Source organism: Scardinius erythrophthalmus (assembly GCF_964197995.2).
Source record: "Scardinius erythrophthalmus genome assembly, chromosome: 2".
Classification (NCBI taxonomy): Eukaryota; Metazoa; Chordata; class Actinopteri; order Cypriniformes; family Leuciscidae; genus Scardinius; species Scardinius erythrophthalmus.
Window position 1 is genome coordinate 24,701,220 of NC_138222.1, and position 22,500 is coordinate 24,723,719.

The 22,500-nt window shown below is 37.7% G+C and overlaps 3 protein-coding genes across 3 annotated transcripts in view; 2 read left to right on the top strand and 1 right to left on the bottom strand.

Annotated features, from left to right (window-relative positions):
- nwd2 (NACHT and WD repeat domain containing 2) overlaps nt 1–7,945 on the top strand; it is a gene marked incomplete at both ends in the record, with an annotated part of 78,057 nt that extends 70,112 nt beyond the window's left edge. The window contains one exon of the mRNA XM_081389481.1: nt 7,919–7,945. Within this exon, the coding sequence (XP_081245607.1) occupies nt 7,919–7,945 (27 nt within the window). The remainder of the gene's footprint in view (nt 1–7,918) is intronic.
- Nucleotides 7,946–9,685: 1,740 nt separating this feature from the next.
- Nucleotides 9,686–15,825, top strand: LOC308685691 (uncharacterized protein). The gene is made up of 2 exons (XM_081357649.1): nt 9,686–9,735; nt 13,303–15,825. The coding sequence occupies exons 1-2, from the start codon at nt 9,704–9,706 to the stop codon at nt 14,033–14,035; spliced, it is 765 nt and encodes a 254-aa protein (XP_081213775.1). The 5' UTR covers nt 9,686–9,703; the 3' UTR covers nt 14,036–15,825.
- Nucleotides 15,826–16,959: 1,134 nt separating this feature from the next.
- Nucleotides 16,960–22,500, bottom strand: part of rell1 (RELT like 1) — a 33,098-nt gene continuing 27,557 nt past the window's right edge. Inside the window, 2 exon segments of the mRNA XM_081357661.1 lie at nt 16,960–18,447; nt 19,311–19,446. Of these exon segments, the coding sequence (XP_081213787.1) occupies nt 18,424–18,447; nt 19,311–19,446 (160 nt within the window). The 3' untranslated portion in view covers nt 16,960–18,423.

Here is a 22,500-nt window from a genome sequence, read left to right on the forward strand (position 1 = left end):
AATTGCCTGATGGGCTGAATGAGCCCTTCTCTGATCACTGCGATTGCCTCTATAATCCTGTACAGTAAAATAAATGAGGGATTCGGGTCGGAATTTGAGACTGGGCGTGACGCATAGTTCTGCAAAAACTCAGAGACTTGCGCATAAGTTGAACTAAAACTGAACTAAAACTAAATAAAAAAAAATGACTAAAACTTCAACTAAATTTAAAACCAAAAATATTTATAAATACTATAATTTTTTGCCTCGTTAGTTTACCCAAAATCTCAGTCTTCCAATGAAAATGACCGATTTCTTGCTGGTGATATATGCCCCTCCACAACTGACTGCAAGCTCACAATCAGATCTGCTGCCATTTAGTCAACAACCGATGGATAGAAGCAAGTCCCCGTCCTACGTTTTTTTCCGATAATCCAAGTTTCATTGCGACTTTAATTTCTTTCATTCTAATAATAAGTCAAGTCAAGTCAAGTCATCTTCATTTATATAGCGCTTTTAACAATGTAGATTGTCTCAAAGCAGCTTTACAGAGATAAGCGTATAATTTAAGGTAAAAGAGATTGTTTCGGCTTTACAGCAGAGTTAAGTTATTTCCATCTAAAGTTAGTTTTAATTGATTTGCTTCCGTCGCAATGATCATTTGTTATTAAATTAGGGGCCGCTAAGACGACACCATTCCCTCTACACAGACTTTAAACGCGAACCTGTGAGAAACGCTGATGGCGTTCACATGAGCATTTAGAATGGGTTCTATAGTTATGTGCGTTTGAATATACGCAGGTTTGGAATTCCCTACAAGCCAAGCCTAAACAAAATACTTGTCTTTCCTTTATAAATTTTGATAAGGAATTTTATTTTATTTGTTGCTTTGGGGTAGGATCGCGAGACGAATTTTCCCGACAACGCCTTATCTGTAGAGTGGTAAAGGGATCCTCCATAGGGAGAGACTAGTTGGCACTTAAGCACTGCGTTGTCATCGGTCCAGGCGAAGGTCCTTCGTCAGATCTGGATACGGCCTGGATCCGGCAGGCTGCAGGAAAACCTCGGGATAAACACAGACACTAAAATTAGCGTAGATGCCATTCTTCTCATGATGTAACGAGTACATCAGGATTTTTGGGAAGTGTTCCTGGTTCCGGCTGACCTACTATATGCAGCCTAACATTAAATTATAGAAGTCTATAATGTATTATGTGAAAGCTAGGTCAAAGAGATGTGTCTTTAATCTGGCTTTGAACTGACAGAGTGTGTCTGCTTCCCGGACAATGGTAGGAAGACTGTTCCAGAGTTTTGGTGCTAAATAGGAAAAGGATCTACCGCCAGCAGTCGATTTTGATATTCTAGGTATTAGTAACTGGCCGGAATTTTGAGATCGCAATAGACGTGAAGGCAGAGGTGTAAAATACTTGAGTAATTTTACTTGATTACTGTACTTAAGTATTATTTGGGGGGATTTTTACTTTACTTGAGTACAATTAAAAATCAGTACTTTTACTTTTACTTAATTACATTTTTTATGAAAAAAAAGTACTTTTTACTCCTTACAATTTTATTTACAGTCAAAAAGTACTTCTATTTTGGAGATCACTTCATTCTATTTTTCCTTGCTATTACCAAACCAATTTTGTTGCGCTGATGCCTAGTTTAATTAAGCTTAGTGTCTAGTCTAGTTTAATGAGATTTGTTTTCACATATCACCAAATTGGTCAGACATGTTCATTCGTCCTTTGGAAGTGACGTCATGTCGCATCTATTACCACAATGCACAGCACCTTGACCTAGAAATGAGAGAAATTATAGTCTCAGCCTCAGGCGTCACGCCCACGGAACGTTGGCTAAACGTCTGATGCATATGGTACACTTAACTGGAAACACTTCAGGAATGTCAAAGTCATCATCTGATTTGTTGAATTTTATCGGATTTCCGGGGGGCGCGAGTGTCGCGTTTATTTTCGGTCCGCCGGGAAACAAAGCGCAGACGTGTAATTGCGTTTCCTACTGATTTACTCTGTGTTTTGATCAGATGTGGTAATGCAGACGCCATTGTTGTTATACGTGCACGAACAGATCAATGACTTACTGCTTGTTTTCTTCTCCTTCTTTGATTTTCTATACTGACTGACTTGTTGCACGCCGGTCTGTTGTTGTGGGGACATTTCCACGCAACGAAACGTGACGCTGAACGAAACGAACTGTAATTGGTTGTTTGACATGTCGGTCAAACGGCCTTATGGGCGGGCCTTGGCCAAAGAAAGCTGCTATGAATTCCAGACCTTCAGCCGTCAGTCTGAAGGTCTGGCTACGTGAGACTAGAGAAATTATAACAGTCATTCTCAGGGGGGCAATCCAGCAGCCAACCCCCGGCGGCCGCCATTGACTAACAAGCCATCACCTGCTGTTAGCATTCCATTGACTCCCATTCATTTTGGCGTCACTTTGACAGCGAATAACTTTACATCTGAGGCGTTTGAAGACTCCATTTGTCCATTGTTTATTTCTAAAGGAACACGACTATGTATAAAAGGCTCCATTACCTTGTATCTTACGTTATGGCCCCGTAGAAGCAGTTTTTGTAAAAATAGGCTAACGATTGCGTCATAACCGCGCGACTCTCTGGAAATGACCATATAGACAATCGGGGGGATTGGAGGCATAAAGTCAAGGGAGAAGCCCATAGAGAGTCATAAAGTTGCTCCTGCTCCTAGCTCATGGACAGCTCCTACTCACGCTCTCTGTTTCTGCAAGTTAGATTTCTCTTGGCACAGCTACTAGAAGACAGACGGGTTGCTCACGTTACATCCACGTCGTTAAGCTCATTTTGAGTCTGTGCAGTACGCTCAGCCATCAGGAAGTGAGTGCTTCTAATTTGCTTCACTTTTCTCCGTTGAAATCTATGGGTCACTGTGTCCATTTCTTTTACTGTCTATGGTCAATCAGTGGAAGAAAATGGAGGAAGAACGTGATTCAGCTGCGAACACAGTCCAAAATCAGCCACAGGATCAAGAGCACCCGTGGCCGTACCTTAGCGAATTCTTTTCTTTTAGTGGTAAAAGCATATTTAGTGGATTGTTTAAAGAATGTTGCATACAGGCATTAGATAGTAGTCTTATAGTTTGATAAGTAAATACAATTAAATACAAACAGTTCTAAAGCAGGATAAAACCTTGTATATGGTTCATTCACTTCATGATTTTAGAGATTAAAAGCTTAAACAAGAATCTCTAGTTTTCATTCTTGCTGTTACTTTTACTTCTTTAATACTCAAGTACAATTTTAATGTGGTACTTTTTTACTTTTACTCGAGTACGATTCTGGCCAGATACTTTTACTTTTAATTGAGTAAAATTTTCCCTCAGTACTTGTACTTTCACTTGAGTAACATTTTTGAGTACTTTTTACACCTCTGCGTGAAGGACTATAATGCGTTCAGAGCTCACTCAAGTACTGCGGAGCTAAACCATTCAGTGCTTTGTAAGTAATCAGCAATATTTTAAAATTGATGCGATGTTTAATAGGGAGCCAATGCAGTTTTGACAGAACTGGGCTAATATGGTCATACTTCTGGTTCTGGTAAGAACTCGAGTGCATTAACCATACATGAAACTTTTGTCAGTGTAGTGATGGAAAAATAGACGGTGTTCTAGCCTGACTGCTGTAAAATGCAATAATCCCTAGCAGCTGACAAAGAGGTTCCCAGGTGCCGGTGTCGTACTCCTGCTGTCAAACAGCTGTGCCACATCTGCCTTCTAATCACCTAGCAAAGCTCTAGCCAGTTTCTTGTGTCCATGGCAATCAAGTTATGTTTCAGGATAATTTGTCTATAAATGTCTTCCAAATTTGAATAAAGTAGCTTAAGAATACAGTAAGTATAGAATTACAGTATACTTAACATTGTTTGCATGTCATATATACATACATCTAACCAACTTGTTAAGGCTTCAGTTCTTAATCATATTTTAAAATGTTCATTACTCAAATTCAAGACTATAAATCTTTCAGAAATGTCTTTCACATACAGAAGTCATATTGACTCGCAGTAAAGACTCTTATAGTCTAATTGCAGTGTGTTTTGAATTTTTCCACTTGTTAAACCATTTGCCTTTCTGTCACAGCGACTGGCTCGTCAGTAAACATGCACAACAAATATCAGGGCTCCAGACTAACTTTTCCACTGGTTGCACTGGTGCTACCAACTTTCTCAGTTGGTCGCACCAGCATATGATTTGGTCGCACCTTTTTTTTTTTTTTTTTTTTTGCTACATGCCATGGGATTAATCAATGCATGCTGATGAATAGTGGTCTTAATCTGCATACCCTAGTTTTGCACTGATGTAATAAGACTGACAGTGACACAAAACCTCATGTTAGCAATAAATTTATCTTTTAACTCAAAAAAAAAAAAAAAAACATTTATGTTCTTTAATGTTTGATTATAATTTTATTGTTTCACATAGGGATGGGAATTGATTAGATTTTATCAATAATAATGCCACTGACGATTCTGATTATTGATTCGATTCTTTAACGATTCTCTTATCGATTCTTGATAGCACTGTGTGGAAAAATGTAGTCAAATGCTTTTCAAAAAAACAAGTAGTTTTATTTATTTATAATAAATAATTTTTTTTATAATTTATAAAGCTTAAGCTTGAGTAAGCAAACTGTACTTTTTATGTAATTTATGTAATAAATAGAACCTTATTGTAATGTAAAGTGTTACTGATTAGTACACCGATTCAGACGTCTCCTGAGTTCACTGTTGGAAAGATCAGTTGTTTTAACCATTCATTAAAATGAATCGGTTCAAAGGAGTCATTAGTTCGCGAATTGGACGTGTCATGCGCGTTGTGTGATTATCCCAGCATTTAGGACATGGACATCCAAGATTTGTGTCAACACAGAAAACATTTCATCACTGGATAGTTTTTTTCGTTTAATTAAGGTTTTTTTTTTTTGTTTGTTTTTTGTTTTTTTCAGCTGAATGTCCGGAACGCTTTTCAGAGAAGATAAGGCAACTTATTTAGCACAATTCACACCCAGCGGTAATTAAGGAAAAAAATCTACGAATGCTCCACGGAAACTCTTCCGACCTTTTACCACCGTGTCGATTTATATTGATTAATATGCGCGCGGGAGAGAGAGCAAGACAGCGCCTAGTTTGGAGACGGTGAAGTCTTGTTTACACTCTCGCCTGACTCCGAAGAGAGAGAGAGAGAGCGCGCGCGCGACCGGGGCTCTCTCTCTGCTCGTTCTTTCAGTTAAACATGCGCAGCAATTCTTCTACATTACTCACCGATCAAATAAGACTTTGGCGGGCGCTAAAACAAGTTCAATGCAGGAAAATTCATGCGTGAATTTAACTGAGTAGTACATGACCATGCACTCGCACAAATGCGACCACATCAAATTTTAACTCGCACATTCTCAAAAAATGGTCGCAGTCTGGAACCCTGAATATTGCTTAACTTGATATACCTGTTAAATTGAGCCTTATTTGCCTTAGTTAAGAATTAAGGAAGCAAAAATGACTTAAATTAATTCACTTGTTGCATCACATGTGTTTGAAACTATCAACATTACATTTAATTCAGTTCAAATTAATGTTTTTACACTCGATTGGGGCATAATTAAATGAAAATGTAATGTAAATCTGCGCAACTAAAATGAAAACGTTACAGTTAATTTAAAGTTTCACTTAAAATGTTTAGTGAAATAAAATATAAGTACTGGCTACAAAAAGAATAAAAGAAATCCATAAGTGAAATGAAATAAGTTGAAGTTGAAGTAGGCTACTAAAATTAAATTAAATGAATTAAATTAAATGAATTAAAAAAACAATAACTAATAAAAATGACAAAAACACATTAATACTAAAACTAAATAATATTAAAACAACACTGATGAAAACGGTCTTCACAATGGCCCTCATTTATCAAAAGTGCTTACACCAAATTTCCAGCGTACACCTGGCGTACACCCAAAACCACGGTGACTTTGAGATTTATCAATATGGACGTTGGCGTACGGCACGCTCAAATCCTACGCCAGCTCAGGAGGTGGTGTACGCACGTTTTGAGTGCGGGAATGCGCAGAAAAACAATTCCTAACACCACAAAACGCACTGACAAACTAAAAGATATAATATATTATGACCCACTGTAAAAAAACAACAACATAGTAATTATAAACTTCAGTGTTTATTTTTGTGCAACATGGACTTCAATGTTTAATTTGTGTGAATTTACCAAAGCATTTGAATTGTAGACATATGTATTCCTTAAGTTGCGAGCCTGTGCGCTTTACCTGACGTTTCAAGCCTTGTTTACTTTCGCCTGGCTCCTCAGCGCGAGTCTCCGCGGACTGCGCGCACACCTCCCCAAACGGACAAGGCGTTTATACTCGACGCCCTCGCCGTTGTACTATTCTTTGAAACGATGGTTAGGCCAGGGTTAGGCCCGGCAGGTGTGCACGGACTGGGTTTAGTAATGAAAGGCTTTCAATGACCAAAAAAATAATTCAGACTGACAAAATAATAAAAATGCCATTCTTCTTATTTTAAATAATAATACAAATAATAACGAAATTATTCTTCTAAATAACAATAAGCGTCATTAATAATAAAAATCTAGAAATCAATTTTGTTTCTTTCCACTTTCCTGGTTTCGCTTTCTCTTTCTCAAAGAAGTTTCTCTTCTTTGCCGTCTTCCGTGTGTCCATGGCGTAAAATGAGGGCGTGGGGGGAGCGGAGACTTGAATATATAGGGGCGTGTTATTCTAATGACGATCGATTTCAGCCGCGGCATTTATCAAGGGCAGGTATTGCGTACACCAGAATTTCAAAGGTACGCACAGCTTCATAAATCAGGCGATGAGAAGAGTGTAAGCATAATCTTACGCCAATATATACGCCCATTTCTACGCAAGATTGATAAATGAGGGCCAATGTGATTATATTGGTCTGTTCTGCATTGGCTTTAAATGTTTGTCTCTAACATATAGAACACGTGAGGTGACTTTACCATGTCTCTCTCTGGAGAAAGGGAGGGAGTCTGGGAGTTAGGGCTGCACGATATATCGTTTTAGCATCGCTCTTGTGACGTGCGCATATGCGATAGTCACATCAAAGGATGTGTGATGTCAAGTATGGGCATTGTAGTTGATCCGTACGGATCAGGGACCACACAATTTTCGGAACTCTAACCATCATATAGAGAAAGTTTATCATGTTCTGTCTTTTTCATTAATCTTAATTAAACAACAAAACGCACAGAAAATATATTTGTAGGTTTAAAAAAGATTATGTTTACCTTATAAAAAAGACTGAAGATTATGCAAGTGTTATTTTACATTTGATTATTAAATTTCTGTACCTGAATACCATTAGACTTAACTGAAACACATACAAACTGTTTTTATTTTTGATTTTTATGATTTGTATCTTAGTTCTATTGTATTTACCTATGATTATATTTTGTTTATTATTTTCTATGCAGATGCACTCCCCTACAACATCACCACAATCATTCTAGAATGATTAATTCTTTCCAAATAGAGCTATTCAAGTCATCTGGTGAAATTGTTTGTTTTCATATCACATCTACCACAGAAAAACTAAATATTGTCAGGTATATGTCCGTTTTTTCCAATATTGTGCAGGCCTATTGGGTCTGTCTTAGTTCTATTAGATGGATTTTTTCCCCAGACAGAACCATCAATTATTTACAAGGCAACTTGCTCATAAAGAGCACAAGAAAGGCCAAAGCCTGAAATGGCCCGACAGGCCATGGAAAGGTCAAAGCATCTGTGTTGCTTTTCACAAAATGAGGATATATTAATAACATTTTATTTTACTGGCCACTGTTAGGAGTAATCTAGAATGTCACAAACACATGTGACTGTCCGTCCTTGTGTCCTGAAGGCACCTGGCAATATCATGCCAAGTTGACTCCATATGTCATGTCACTATTGAACAAAATGAAATGTCCCAATATGGCCTGGCAGATATCACTGAAAGAGTTGTTCTGAGAGATCACACCTGTCTCTGTGGAAATGGCACAATATAATCTGAACACATCAGCCAATCAGAGTGGTTTATCCCTGTCATTAGTGCTGCTTCCCACTTTGCCTATTTATACTACGCCCTAAAAGTACGTACTCTTTTTGTGAAGAAAAAGTACATACTTTTGAGTGTGTAGCAGAAGAGTAGACAAGCTTTGGTACATGCAGTCATAAACAAGTCACGTCTAAAATTGCATCTTTAACGGACACTCTGTTACATAGTTACATGCATCATGTTACAATAAACTGGCCTGTCAATCATCTTCTCACAGTTAACATTCTCCACATTATATTTTATTTAATTTCTGACCATATTGGAGAGAAAAGTGGCAAACACTTGATGCATTTAAAAGTTAATGGCCAAACGGATCTTTATAAAAGTTCACGTTGTTGCAGATGAAATATAAAACAGATAACATTAGATGCATATTTTTATTAGGTTAAATGTTTATTGTCATTCACTCAAACCCCTTTATCAAAATCTCTACTTAACAGTTGGTCGTGCACAGCCGCCATGTTTGTAGTTTTTAACACATTTTATTGGTGTTTGTAGTTCTGAACCAAATCCTCCTCCAAAGCGCAGTGGGTTGTGGGCAATATTAGCCATTAGAGTGTGCACGGATCCACATTTTGAAAATTTACCCAAAATAGTAGACGATACAGGGACTTTTCGCATACTCTTTTCAACATACTATGCTTTGGGACACACAAATAGTAATCTAACATACTATTTAGGATAGATAGTAAGTATGCACATTAGAAATCCTAAAAAAGGAATGGCACATTTGGTGCAGACCCATGTTTTGGTTCAGTTGGTTAGTTGGAGTCCGCTTGTGAAGATGGTCTGCCGTGATTCACAGTTGTTCGCTAACAGAGTTTGGCGACTTTAAGTTTATCCTTGAGCAGTTTCGATTTCTTTCCAGTGTCAGCAGGTCTCTTTACACTGCTATAACCGTGATCACGTCCACATGTTCCAACAGCTGAGGTGAAGAATTAGCACACTTACTGAATAGCCCTTTGTTGAAATCATGTTCACTCTCCTAAGCACTGATTCAGTAGCCTAGCTTTGGCAAAACACTTCATTCTTCAAATACCTTTTTAACAAATGTAACATGCGTATTGCAATCAACACATTAGTCTACAAGTACACTGTAAAAAAAAAAAAAACTCTGGTAACAATGTTTTAGATTTTATGGGATGGTATATTCGTGTCTGTATATTTTACAATTTATATTTCATTGTGATATATTGTTAATATACCAATACTTAAACTACCAAACTCTGAGAGATCATCATAAGTGGCCTGTCCATAAAACAAGGCCAATATGTAGACTGCGCACTGGGTCATACACACAAGACACTAAACTAATGCAATAAACATGAATAACAACATAAAACACAAAACACCCTAATTATTTAGGAAAAAATTAAAATGATATTTAATTATAAAATATACTGTTAATCACTTGTTTTACTATTGTAAAATTGACTGCAATTCATAGTTTTTTTACTTGCAGAAACACTACATTTGACAGTATTTTACAATAAAAGCATATATGATAGGTAAGTAATGTACAGTCTCTAGAATGTTAAACAAACAGTGACCCCTTTTGTGTCTCCACAGGTTCTCTACACAACTGTCCAGATGGGTTGCAGTTGCTGTAGGATGATAAAAGGGTAAGATGGAAAGTATAAATAGTAGAGATTTTTTTTATTCTCAGTTATTCTGTCTTGAAGATCCTGATATTTCTCACATAGCTGCTGTTGTTTAACAGCAATTTCAGATTGTAGTCTCTCAAAACCTGACCTGAGAATTGATTATTTTTTTAAACTGTGATTCAGCATTGCTCTGTTCTCTGTCAGTGGACGTATTCCTTTGGTTTATATCTTACACTTCAAAATATATGTGGGTTGTTTTGATGCAAAAAGTTTAATTCACAGTAAATACACACAGATTCACACTCTCAAACTGCCCTTTAATTGCTTAATGTCACATTTCTGGGCTTAGCTTGAGCTGCGAGAATTGCCTCATGTAAATACTACAAATACATGCTTTCTTATGGCATTTAACATTAGTGTGTACTGTAGTCTGATTGGCTTAGTGTCAAATCTGCGAAACAACACCCACACATTTGAACTTGATTTAATATGATGTGAAAGTATACAATTCTAAGAGTTTAGCAAGATGGTATCTACTACATAAAATTGTATTTTAATACCACAGGCTCACTTTTAAGATACATACTTAAGGGATCTAATCCTGCTCCTGCGAGGCCACCTTAATGAAAACCTTAAAGGAGAACTCCGGTCAATTTTAACATTGAGCTCATTTTTTTGTACATTTGGAGTGCTGTTAATACAGAGAACAACGACAAAAATCGGTGTTGCCTACACCGAGTTATTCTATTTTTAAAATTTGCACCCTGTTGACTTCAATGGGGCAAGTACTAAACCTGCTTTTAGCCTCTTAACATCCTTGATGTGTCAATACAAGTGCACAGAAAATGTGAGTGATTCCTTCAGAGTGAACACGAGTGAATCTGACTGCAGTAGATGTGAAAGATATTAATAAAAATGATGTTATTTCAGCCAGCGCACATACCTGTATTTTCTTCCTGTTTTCGGTCGAAGCCCATAGTAATCTATTGTCGAGTTCACACGCATAGGTTTAGTTACCTATGATCACGCCCGTGAACTCGACAATCGATTATTTTGGACTTCAACTGAAAACAGGATGTAAACACAGGTATTTGCGCTGGCTTAAATAACATCATTTTTATACATATCTTTCACATCTACTGCAGTCAGATTCACTCGTGTTCACTCAGAAGGAATCACTCACATTTTCTGTGCACTTGTAATGACACATCAAGGATGTTAAGAGGCTAAAAGCAGGTTTAGTACTTGCCCCATTGAAGTCAACAGGGTGCAAATTTTAAAAATAGAATAACTCGGTGTAGGCAACACCGATTTTTGTCGTTGTTCTCTGTATTAACAGCACTCCAAATGTACAAAAAAATTAGCTCAATGTTAAAATTGACCGGAGTTCTCCTTTAATTAAACACACCTGAACCATGCAACCAAGAAATATCCAGGCAGTTTTTTTGGAGCAGGTGGAGTTAATATCTGCAGGAAAGACCTTCCAGGAGCACAATTGGAAACCCCTGACGTATTGTTTGCATCTGCATATAAGTGTTAGACACTTGCTAAATTTCCTCAAAATGTATTATTACTCTCAGAACTGTGGCATAGTGGGTTGTGCACATTTTTAAGACATTTAAGTGCAGTTGGCTTATAAGGAGCCAGGTACGAGCCAGCTCTCGTGCCTACTTTCCTGTCTGCACTCTTCTGTCCTACAAAATAACATTCAAAAAGTAAAAAATAATACAACAAATGTACTATTTCTTAATACATTGTTCATGTATTAAAAATTGCAGTGACCACTTTTCTTCATCTTAAAGTAAAATATTTAACCATCACAAAATGACCCTTTTACAAGGGGTTGTGTGCAATGTTGCAAAGGTGAAAAGATGCACATATTCGCAAATCCACTGGGAAAAGTATGCAGTCTGGGAACTGTTTAGGGTGGATAGAATGTGAAAAGTTCCCAGGCTTTTCTTGCATTATGTCAAATGCTGCTGCTGATAAACATTAGCATTCTACTCTGTTGCAACTTTTACCAGGCAAAACGGCTTTCATTACTAGTAGGCAGTGTGTGTTTTTATGAGGGTAATGTTTACTTAAGTTAAAATACCTTATCCAGTCAGGTAGAGTGGAAAATTCCATTTTATCCACCATGAAACTGTTAATCTAAAATGGATTTAAGCAGAGATGGGTGCTCAAACATGTGGAGAATTTATAATGAATCTATGTAGTGAAAATGGTCTCATGTAATACATTGCATCAAATACATTAAATGTATTGAATATGACTGTGGAGACGTACAAGGACAGACATGAAAATCTTTTGAGTTTGACTTTGGCTGAATAACCTGCCTCTATTTTTCCATGTGGATTTTCGGCTGGCAAAGGGCGTGAAAAACAGAAGGATCTCAGCAGGAAGTGTCTGACAAAAATACACCAGACACACTTTGCCACACACACACACACACACACACACACACGCACATACAATAGTTTTTGATACATGTCTCTCATTCTCTTGTTGTTTTCACAATTCTTGTTACTCTCCCTGTTCACTGCCTATTTACAGTGTAATTTGGTGTAAAGATAGAAATGGAAATATTGTTATGTCATAAGGTGGAAAAACAAATCCCTAAAAGAGGAAATAGGACACAATACAATGTTATCACTCATAGTAAACCTGTTTTTATAAATGTCGTTTCGCTACAGTGACTGTGCTTTCGTCAGTAAGGCCGTTTGCCTGTGCTATGCAAATTATTTCAGGTTATCAAGTTACAGATTTTATTACAGCATTTTAAAAGAAGTTGTGTATTCGGTGTCTTTTGAAATTTCACAACAAATCCTGTTGTATTTCTCAAAATATATTTTTCATTCTGGTCGCTAATATATTCAGTATCGGAATGATCTTGGAGGGAGAGAGAACGCAACATTCCAACTTAAAAAAAAGCTCTTTGCTTCAAGGCCAACCATCGGTCAACCACTAGTTTTGAAACAGTATTATTTGACTATATCTTGTATGACTGGTTATTGAATAGGGGTGTAACAATATATCGTGTCACAATATATCGCAATACAAAAATGCAACAATATGTATCGTGGATAGTGACAATATGTATTGTGTATAGCTCACCCAAAATGAAAATTATTGTGAGAAAATATTCGAGTTTACAGAGATTTAGTGTCAGTACTACATTAAACTACTATATATAATGTATAATAATGCAATGGGGGAGTATTTGTGTAAAAAGTGGCTTATTTTTTTGGCTATATTTATTTTCAGCTTCAGAATCATATTTTTATTCTGGTGTCACCATTGTTCTGTGCATTGGTTTACCAGCACCAAGTCCAAGCCTATTCATTTCCACACCCAATGTAACACCAAATTTAGCATTTTAATCAACAGTAAATTTTTTTGTTAACCTTTTAACATGTGTCTTGGAGTATCGCAATAATATTGTATTGTGAGTTCAGTATTGTGACATGAGGGTATCGTAACACCTCTATCATTGAATCCAAAGTGGGTTATCATGTGTTTTTCCACTAAAAAGACCACCAAAAGTAATTTCATTAAACCCTTTTCTCAACCCCCTCTCTGTTTCAGTTACATCTATGACCCCTCAGTCCCAGTAGATGTTCCTGGTCGGAAGCGGGACCCCACCGGCAGCTCCCTGTATCAGTCTCACACATTCCCCGAGGAGGCGGACCACATCCACAAGAAGCAGGGCTTCCACAACCTGGGATACAGCACCCAGCCCAGCCCAACCAAACTCGACATAGACAACAACCACATCAACCGGCTCCATGCTAATATTCCAGGCGAGCAGATCCGATCGAGCCCAGCGGAGGCCGACCCGAGCCTCTACATCCTCCAGCCCGAGGGCGAGGGGACGCCCGTAAAAGCTGCTCCAAACTCCCACGCCAACCAACCCTTACAGAACGAGCTGATGTTGGGAACGGAACCGGGTAAGCGAGAGGAGAGATTCCGAGACTCTGGCCTGGGCAGCGGGGGGATAACAGATGGGACAGAGGGATCGGATGGTTATCCCTATGGACAAGAGGAAGAAGACGAGGACAGGAAGAGCAGGCTGGCCGGTACTCCGGACACAGCCGATGAGGAAAGCGTGCTGTCTGTGGACATGCACACGAGCAGTACAAGCCTCTCCTCAGCAGACACAAAGCTCATGGTAGAGGACAGAGAAGAGAAAGAGCCCTCGATTGTGATAGGAGAGCAAGAGAGAGAGAAAGAGATGGATTGTGTGAGCGTCACTGAATCAATGGTGGCCGAGGCTTTGGCCGCCCTGGACGCAGCGACTGCGGGAGAAGATTCTGAGTGACGGTCAGGTGACGCACTACTGAATGGGAATGAATTTCCATACGGGCTCTCTCGCTCGCTCTCCACCTTTGAATACAGCCAAATTATAGCGCTCATAAAATGGAGCTTTCCTACAGTCTGTTTGTAGGTACTTTTATTTTGAATGGAAAAAATCTAATGAAGACTTGATAACAGGAACTGCTGCTTGTTTACACAACAAAAATTGACTATTTATGAGATGTACTGAGCAAATGACGGCAATCTGATTCGGAGGCATGGACAAACTCCATTCTCAGACCAAACAGAACAGATTTTTGGGTGATTTTTTTTTTTTTTTTCTCCGTGCTGTTTGCGTATACAGCATAATAATCAAATAAGCTGTTTCTTATCGTCAAATATTATTTCAACGAGATGAAAGCCCTCTCCTTCTGTAGCTTCCGTGTGGAGGTCGGGCTAAATCAAAGCACTTCATAATTATTTTCATACATTTTCTATACAAAGAAGTGGTGAAAAGCAAATAAGCCAGTGTCCAGGGGTGGGGTTACTTCTGTGCTTATTGTACTTTTAGAGATGTTATATAATTATCCAACTGCTTATACAGTGACATCAAGCTCAGTCAACTTAGTCTCCACAGATCAATATGCTATTTCTTGCTTGTTACACTGTGAATATATAATATACCCTCATAGAGCTGTAGGACGACATTTGCTTTATTTGTACACACAAATGTACAGCAAGAAATGGAAGGAGATTGTGGGTGAATCTCATGAAAGCAGGTTTCAACCTGAAATTAAAAATAGGGAAATTTTATTTTGCATAAAAATGCATATTTATTGTTTTAAATGAAATATTTTATTAAAATACAACAATACTATTATAACGTGTATACATACTATGTGCAATATAAGTCATATATAGTAAAGAAAATCTGATTAGAAAATACTAGTCATGAAAATAATGTGACAATCTTAGTGGTAAAAAAAAAAGAAGCTTATTTTATGCAAAATATAATTTCTTTTTTCCTTATATTTTTTCATATCCATTCATTTATAGAATATGTGGGATTCACCCTTGTATATTTATGTTCATTGTGCACTGTGGACTATTGGGGTTTGAAAACGGTAGCGTGTAGAGCACATTCAGGCCAGTGATGGTAGTTGATGCTCTACACTCAGGGGTTAAACGCTTAACTAGTCCTGGTTAACTATCAGAGGCCTGATAAAAAGAACTCTTATCTCATGCAAACATTCCTATACATTAGATTGTCTTAAAAAAAATAAAAAAAATTTAATTTGCACGGTACTTTATGAAGGTCATTGAGTATTTCCAAATGTTTTACCAAGTATGCGTTGGTTGAACTTTAGGTATTGGTCAAAATCATTTCTTTTAAACCTGTTAATGAGTAAATGTTATCGACAGGAAGTGATTTTCCAATGACATGGCATTGAATGATTTGAATCTATTGCACATTCACAGTGAATACACTGTTAATATTCCATTCTTTCTGCCTTTACCAGAGGACTAAATTGTCACATGAGACTGGGGAAAAATAAAAACAATGTGCTTGATCATAAGACTTGCGATGCAATCTGTTGACATTTCTGTCTTGTGGCTGATGATGCCATTGGGCCTTTTATATAATCAAATCATATCTCCCCTCCAGCCCTCACTGGACAGTGGAAGACATGTCCTGAAGTACGTGTGTGACTGCTATATTGTGCTGAAATCCAAAGAGATCACATATTGAGAATTGTGAGGTTTGTAAAGGTCTGCAAAAAGCCTGATGATAAATTATTAAAACATGCTTAAGATACAGATGTTATGAACACTTATTTTCTGATGAGCGTAAGGGTGAAAATAAGCCATGCTTGACTGTGTATACTATTAAATGTATTGTGAACTTTGTTTCAAAAGATTTCAGTCCTGCAGTTCCGTTTTCTGGTAACTGCGAGATAAGTCATGTTTTATTTCTAAAAATCCATCAGTTTGTTTTTTCGTTTCATTGTCGATGATTTTGTGCAGCAAAACCCCTTTAATGCAATTGATTGGGCTTTAATGTCTGTCTTTTTTAAGGATTCTTTGACGAATAGAAAATTCAAAAGAACAGCAATTATTTGAAATCGAAATCTTTTTCATTAGTCATTTTTGATCAATTTAAAACAATTAGAAGTTAAATACACCATTTTTGCAATAACTAAACCAAAATTCAGTCTCCTTTAAAGCCAAACACAAATGATCAACACCAAAGGTCCAGCTGTTTGTACATGCAGCACGGACAACATAAAAGTACCAGAATAAATCTGCTGCTGAGTGTACACGTCTCTTTAAAGTCTGTGTGGGCTTGAGTTAATGATTCACGAATCCCAAAACATATCCAGACTAATAATACTCTACAGCAGGTTAACCATTTATATTCTCCAGACTCACACGGTTACTGCACATTCTTGTTGCTTAATGTTACTTTGTTCTTAGAAATACCCTGATGCATAAAGTACACAAATAAAACAGTGTATATGATGCTCAGTCACATACTTTCCAACAGGTCATGGGTAAGTAGGCAGCGGTCACGGGGAAATGGGAAAGAAAAGCCTTCAGCGTCTGAGTTTTGGGTCATTGAAGGTCATTAGTGCTGCACCAGTCACCTATTAACAGACCCTCGCTGATCTTTAACCCCAGTCCAGCTCTAGAAAACGTACTACACGTCCAAGGACTTCTCAGGTCTCAGTGTGGATGTAGGCTTTGAGAGTTTGTTGTGCTGAGAAAGTTTGAAGGACATACAGAAGTTAAAGTTTCAAAGAATCCTAAAAAGCCATTACCTTTGAGCTACACCAACAAGTATAGCAAAATAGCAAGTACATTCTGTGTGGGAAACCGTCGTCTCGTGCTCAGCATGGAGATGACGTGGTTTTCGGGTGAAAGCAGCAGCAAAACAATCAGTCCGATGTTAGTTTAATCATTTTAATGTATAAATTCTGGGTACAAAACTTTCAATAAAATTTAACAGTACATTCTCACTCATTTTATTTTTTGTTGAACAACTCATAAATGTTTCTGTTTACACATTTTCTAAAATGTCTTAAATTCTTGTGGGTTTCAGAAGTCACGGTACTTGAAGTGACTATTTCAATACACATTGAGATTTAAGTTGAATATAATTTGATCTGAATTTGATCAGGAAGGCTATGGGCATCTTATTTAAACGAATCATTCCAGCACTTCAACAAGCTCATTTGTATTGAGCAAAAAAACCTCCCAACATCCAGAGGTTCACCTGTATAGTGTTTGAACAAGAACAAGGCAAAACATAATCACTGGCACTATATCAACATAAAGAAAAAGTACATAAAAAATTATTTATTGGAAACTAGTTTTGATTAAAATGCTTAGAACTATTAAAAGTCCTTTATTTTTGCCTATGGTTGGCACTAGAGCAAGGACACTTTTCTCTTTTTTTGAGGTACCACAGTTTTTTTTTTTGTTAGTTTGTTTTTTCCAAAGGTAACAATAATGTTAAGTATAGTGAAGGATACAGTCTTATCTATTGTATACGCCGGACATTATATTAATTGATGTGCTATAGACTTGAGAGAGCGTGGGATTGATGTTGATGTTGGACGCATGCAAGCTATACTGAATCATGAAACTAAGAATGTTTAACATTTCTAAACCGTCGAGTGTTCAGGCAGACTAGTGAAACGATAGCAGTCCTCTAAACCCAGACTAGTCCATACACCAACAAGCAAACTTCCAGTCAGTTAAGGTGCGCTAGGATGATCAATCTATTAAACGTGAAATTTCATTGATTTACAGAAAAAAATTTTCAAAACAATTTAAGTCGTTAAAAAAAACAAAAGGTGAAAAGTTGTATTTAGTGAAGAGATGGAAGCCCAGTCCATTTAAGACGATGGTAGGTTAAGAAAAAAAGTTTGTTCTGGATTGTAACCAGTGAGATGTTTCATGGCTCCGTTTTTCCGTGTTTATCACAGCTTTCAATAAAAAGAAAAAAGAAAAATTTCGAACAAAACTTTCCACTTCCTGGAAGTAGCCCAGAGAGGCACATACCGAAGATCTCACCATGGCGCCAGGTTGGATTAACCATTGACACGCTCATAGCCTTTAACAAGCACAAATGATTCCATCCACCACTGATAATGAAGTGAGGACGTTTGAGAAAGGTGGGTTGGCATAGTGACAGGTTAATGTATATAAAACCGCTTCTGCTGTCTTTCCACGATCGACGCGCCACATGACGGATAGGAGGGTTTGCATTCATCGTCTTCTTTTCCTCTATTACCACATCTATCATCAGTTTTAGGCGTTTTCACTCTCTAAATTCCTCTTTGGAAGTGTGGCTTCCCGATTAAAATCTTTTTAAAATGTCACCTGAGAAGCAGAAGAACTATACAGATGTCACTTTGCACTGTCTCCTTTCTCCTAAAGACAAACAACACACAAAACAAGGGTAAAATTATCACTTGATAAACTGGAGAGTTTGCTTAATGTGCATTAAGGTGATTAGAGAAATTTCTGCAAAAATGCACAGGCAAAAATGTTTATCGTCAGTAGTAAGGGCCCTATGATTTCCGTTAGGGCTGCACAATATATCGAAATTATCGCAAATGTATTTATCGTAATATGCATACCGCAACGGCTTGCAATAACTGGGGTCATGAACAAAAGACAGAGAAAATCACTCACTGCTCTTGACTGAATAACTTTTGTTGCTTAAATAAGAATCAGTATATATATTTAATTCATACAGTGAAAACTAAGCAGCGTTTTATTTTTACATTTGGTTATTCAGTTTCTGTTGTTAACAAGCATTGCCAAACAAGCACTCTTTTTTATGAATTTATGGGGGATACAAACATAAAAAAAAAAGAAAAGAAAAAAAATCATTAAATTATATTTGTGTCCTAAGAAGATGGAAAATAGCAATACATTTATTTTCTGATTTTTCTTTATGGTCTTGCCATTTTTAGGGTTAATTCGACATGCCTTTTGATTACTTATTGAACCAAAAAAAATTTTATAAAAAAAAAAAAAAAATGAATCCAGAAAAATTAAAACCGTTTTATTTTCTCCCAAAATCCGTTATTCCTGATTTCATAGGGCCCTAAATAGTGTAATGATATATTAAGCATAGTTCACACTTTCAAACCGAGCAGCTTTCTGTTCGTAAATGCAGCAAATACGCATGACCGATTTGATCCATGCTTTTTGGTGGACACATGGCCTTAGGAATGACATACCATCCGCGGGCAAAATCTGTTTTCTTGTACACTAAAGCCACTCACCTGTGACTGTGTTCCTGTGCTGTGTTCAGGGGGGTCAGTGGTAGAAGGTGAAGAGGGAACACTACCATTGGGCTCAGTGATCAGCAACGTCCGCCTTTCACGGGCCGATTTGGGATCGCACTTTGTCACCCGGAATCTAGAGAAAGAAAGGGAGATGTAATGAAAGCAATGTCCGCACAAAGCCCAGACTTGAATCCCATTTAGCACATTTGGAACAAAAGCAGAAAGCCAGGGCCAGTCCAGTTCTTCCCACATCAGGCTCAGTAAAGCATTTCTATATGGACCTGCTTTGTGCACAGTGATGTAGACATATACTCACCTAAAGGATTATTAGGAACACCTGTTCAATTTCTCATTAATGCAATTATCTAATCAACCAATCACATGGCAGTTGCTTCAATGCATTTAGGGGTGTGGTCCTGGTCAAGACAATCTCCTGAACTCCAAACTGAATGTCAGAATGGGAAAGAAATGTGATTTAAGCAATTTTGAGCGTGGCATGGTTGTTGGTGCCAGACGGGCCGGTCTGAGTATTTCACAATCTGCTCAGTTACTGGGATTTTCACGCACAACCATTTCTAGGGTTTACAAAGAATGGTGTGAAAAGGGAAAAACATCCAGTATGCGGCAGAAGCTGAAGCTGATAGAAGAGCAACTTTGACTGAAATAACCACTCGTTACAACCGAGGTATGCAGCAAAGCATTTGTGAAGCCACAACACGCACAACCTTGAGGCGGATGGGCTACAACAGCAGAAGACCCCACTGGGTACCACTCATCTCCACTACAAATAGGAAAAAGAGGCTACAATTTGCACGAGCTCACCAAAATTGGACAGTTGAAGACTGGAAAAATGTTGCCTGGTCCGATGAGTCTCGATTTCTGTTGAGACATTCAGATGGTAGAGTCAGAATTTGACGTAAACAGAATGAGAACATGGATCCATCATGCCTTGTTACCACTGTGCAGGCTGGTGGTGGTGGTGTAATGGTGTGGGGGATGTTTTCTTGGCACACTTCAGGCCCCTTAGTGCCAATTGGGCATCGTTTAAATGCCACGGCCTACCTGAGCATTGTTTCTGACCATGTCCATCCCTTTATGACCACCATGTACCCATCCTCTGATGGCTACTTCCAGCAGGATAACGCACCATGTCACAAAGCTCGAATCATTTCAAATTGGTTTCTTGAACATGACAATGAGTTTACTGTACTAAAATGGCCCCCACAGTCACCAGATCTCAACCCAATAGAGCATCTTTGGGATGTGGTGGAACGGGAGCTTCGTGCCCTGGATGTGCATCCCACAAATCTCCATCAACTGCAAGATGCTATCCTATCAATATGGGCCAACATTTCTAAAGAATGCTTTCAGCACCTTGTTGAATCAGTGCCATGTAGAATTAAGGCAGTTCTGAAGGCGAAAGGGGGTCAAACACAGTATTAGTATGGTGTTCCTAATAATCCTTTAGGTGAGTGTATAGACCACAATGTAACAAAAAAAATCTAATCGAAGAATGGACAGTCATTCTAAAGTTTGACTGGCAGATTTTCAAAAAATATACAGATTAATTAATATCTAGTTTAGTCATGAAACTCCAAATAGCACAGGCTGAATGTAAAGGCATTGGATGCAATCTGTTATCGATCACATCGTTTACTATATGGCACAAGCTAGTTGATTCTGCAGCATTTAAATAATCGGGTTCAATGTTTGCTGTAAGCTGGTCCTCTGAACCCTTCTACGTCCCCAGCTCCACCTGTCTAGATCTGCTATGGGATTTACATACAGTATGTCTATTCCTGCAGCAGCAGCTAATAGCAACATGTCTGTATCTATTGGCAAGATCAACTTCACACTTGCTCTGCAGCAGCTCTTGAAGCAGATCTAGACCACCAAGACCAAATACATTCACATTGTCATATCAATTAACATGCTAAACTATTTTGTTGTAATAACTGAAATATTTACAATAAAGGTCTACTTTTACTGTATAAAAATATACATGCATCATAAAAATACCTATTTATTAGTGTCACTAAAACTGCCAGGGCTGGGCATCGATACAGAACTAGAGCTGTACGATTTTAGCGCATTCCTTTTCTTCACTACAGTGTGCTTTCGTTTCTCCCTGAAAGCCAAAACTAAACGTCCAAATCACTTAGATCAGTGATTGTTGTAAAATGCAGTCTATGTTGGTGAACTGCAGGACGTGCTCGATAACAAAAGAGTTATTGAATCTGAATTAAGCCGCTGTTCTCCAAGCGCCTTTTGTGCACGCACTCTGAGATAGAGTGGAACACGGAGAAGCAAAGTATACTTTAAGCTTCAGGTTCACGTCAAAATAGTCAAATACATACAGAAATATGTCAAAGTTTCTTGGCTCTAGTTTCTTGGTGAGTATTCGCTTAAACACAGTCAGTTATGTCTTAAATGAACATAAACAGTTGGGAAATAAGTCGCATGTGTAGCAGTATAATAGATACGTGCATTAGGTCTTAAAGTGACAGAAGCCCAATAAACCTGCTGCCTTCTGTTTCAATGTTAATAAAAACATAAGAAGAAAAAATATAATAATAATAATAATAATAATTCACTGTTCTTTAGTAGATTTAGAGCCAGATATACAAAACAGGGCAAATTGGTGTGTGAGTGCAACTCTAAAAAAGCACAGATGGGAGTGGAAAGTTCTGCACATGATCTACTGACGACACGCAAATTAAAGGACACAGACGCAGTCAGATCATTTCCATAATGACCAATGCAATTTACCAAGAACAGCATCTGGTATAAGACATGCTTTTTTGGGGGTGGTAAATAATAGCACAAATACCAGTAACCAGCACTGACTAACGCAGACCTTAGTAAATCACTTTGCATGATTAATTTAAATACTCTCCTCCCATACATTTTGTGTCTGAAATGGAAACTTCTACAAATGCATATGTAAATCTTGACACCAAAAGAGGGTTTGCGCTGGTGCATGCTGTTAGTAAATCTGGCCCTTAGTAGGATTAATCTATATTTAATTCATACAGTGAAGATTACTTTCTGTTGATAAAGACTGTTCTGTTTTTTTTTCCTTCATATTTCACATAAAAGCTATATTTGTTAAGCACTAAGTTGTTCCTAATCGAATGGAATATGTTGCTTGCTAATAAAAGAGTTGTCAATTCATGATACTTTCTCA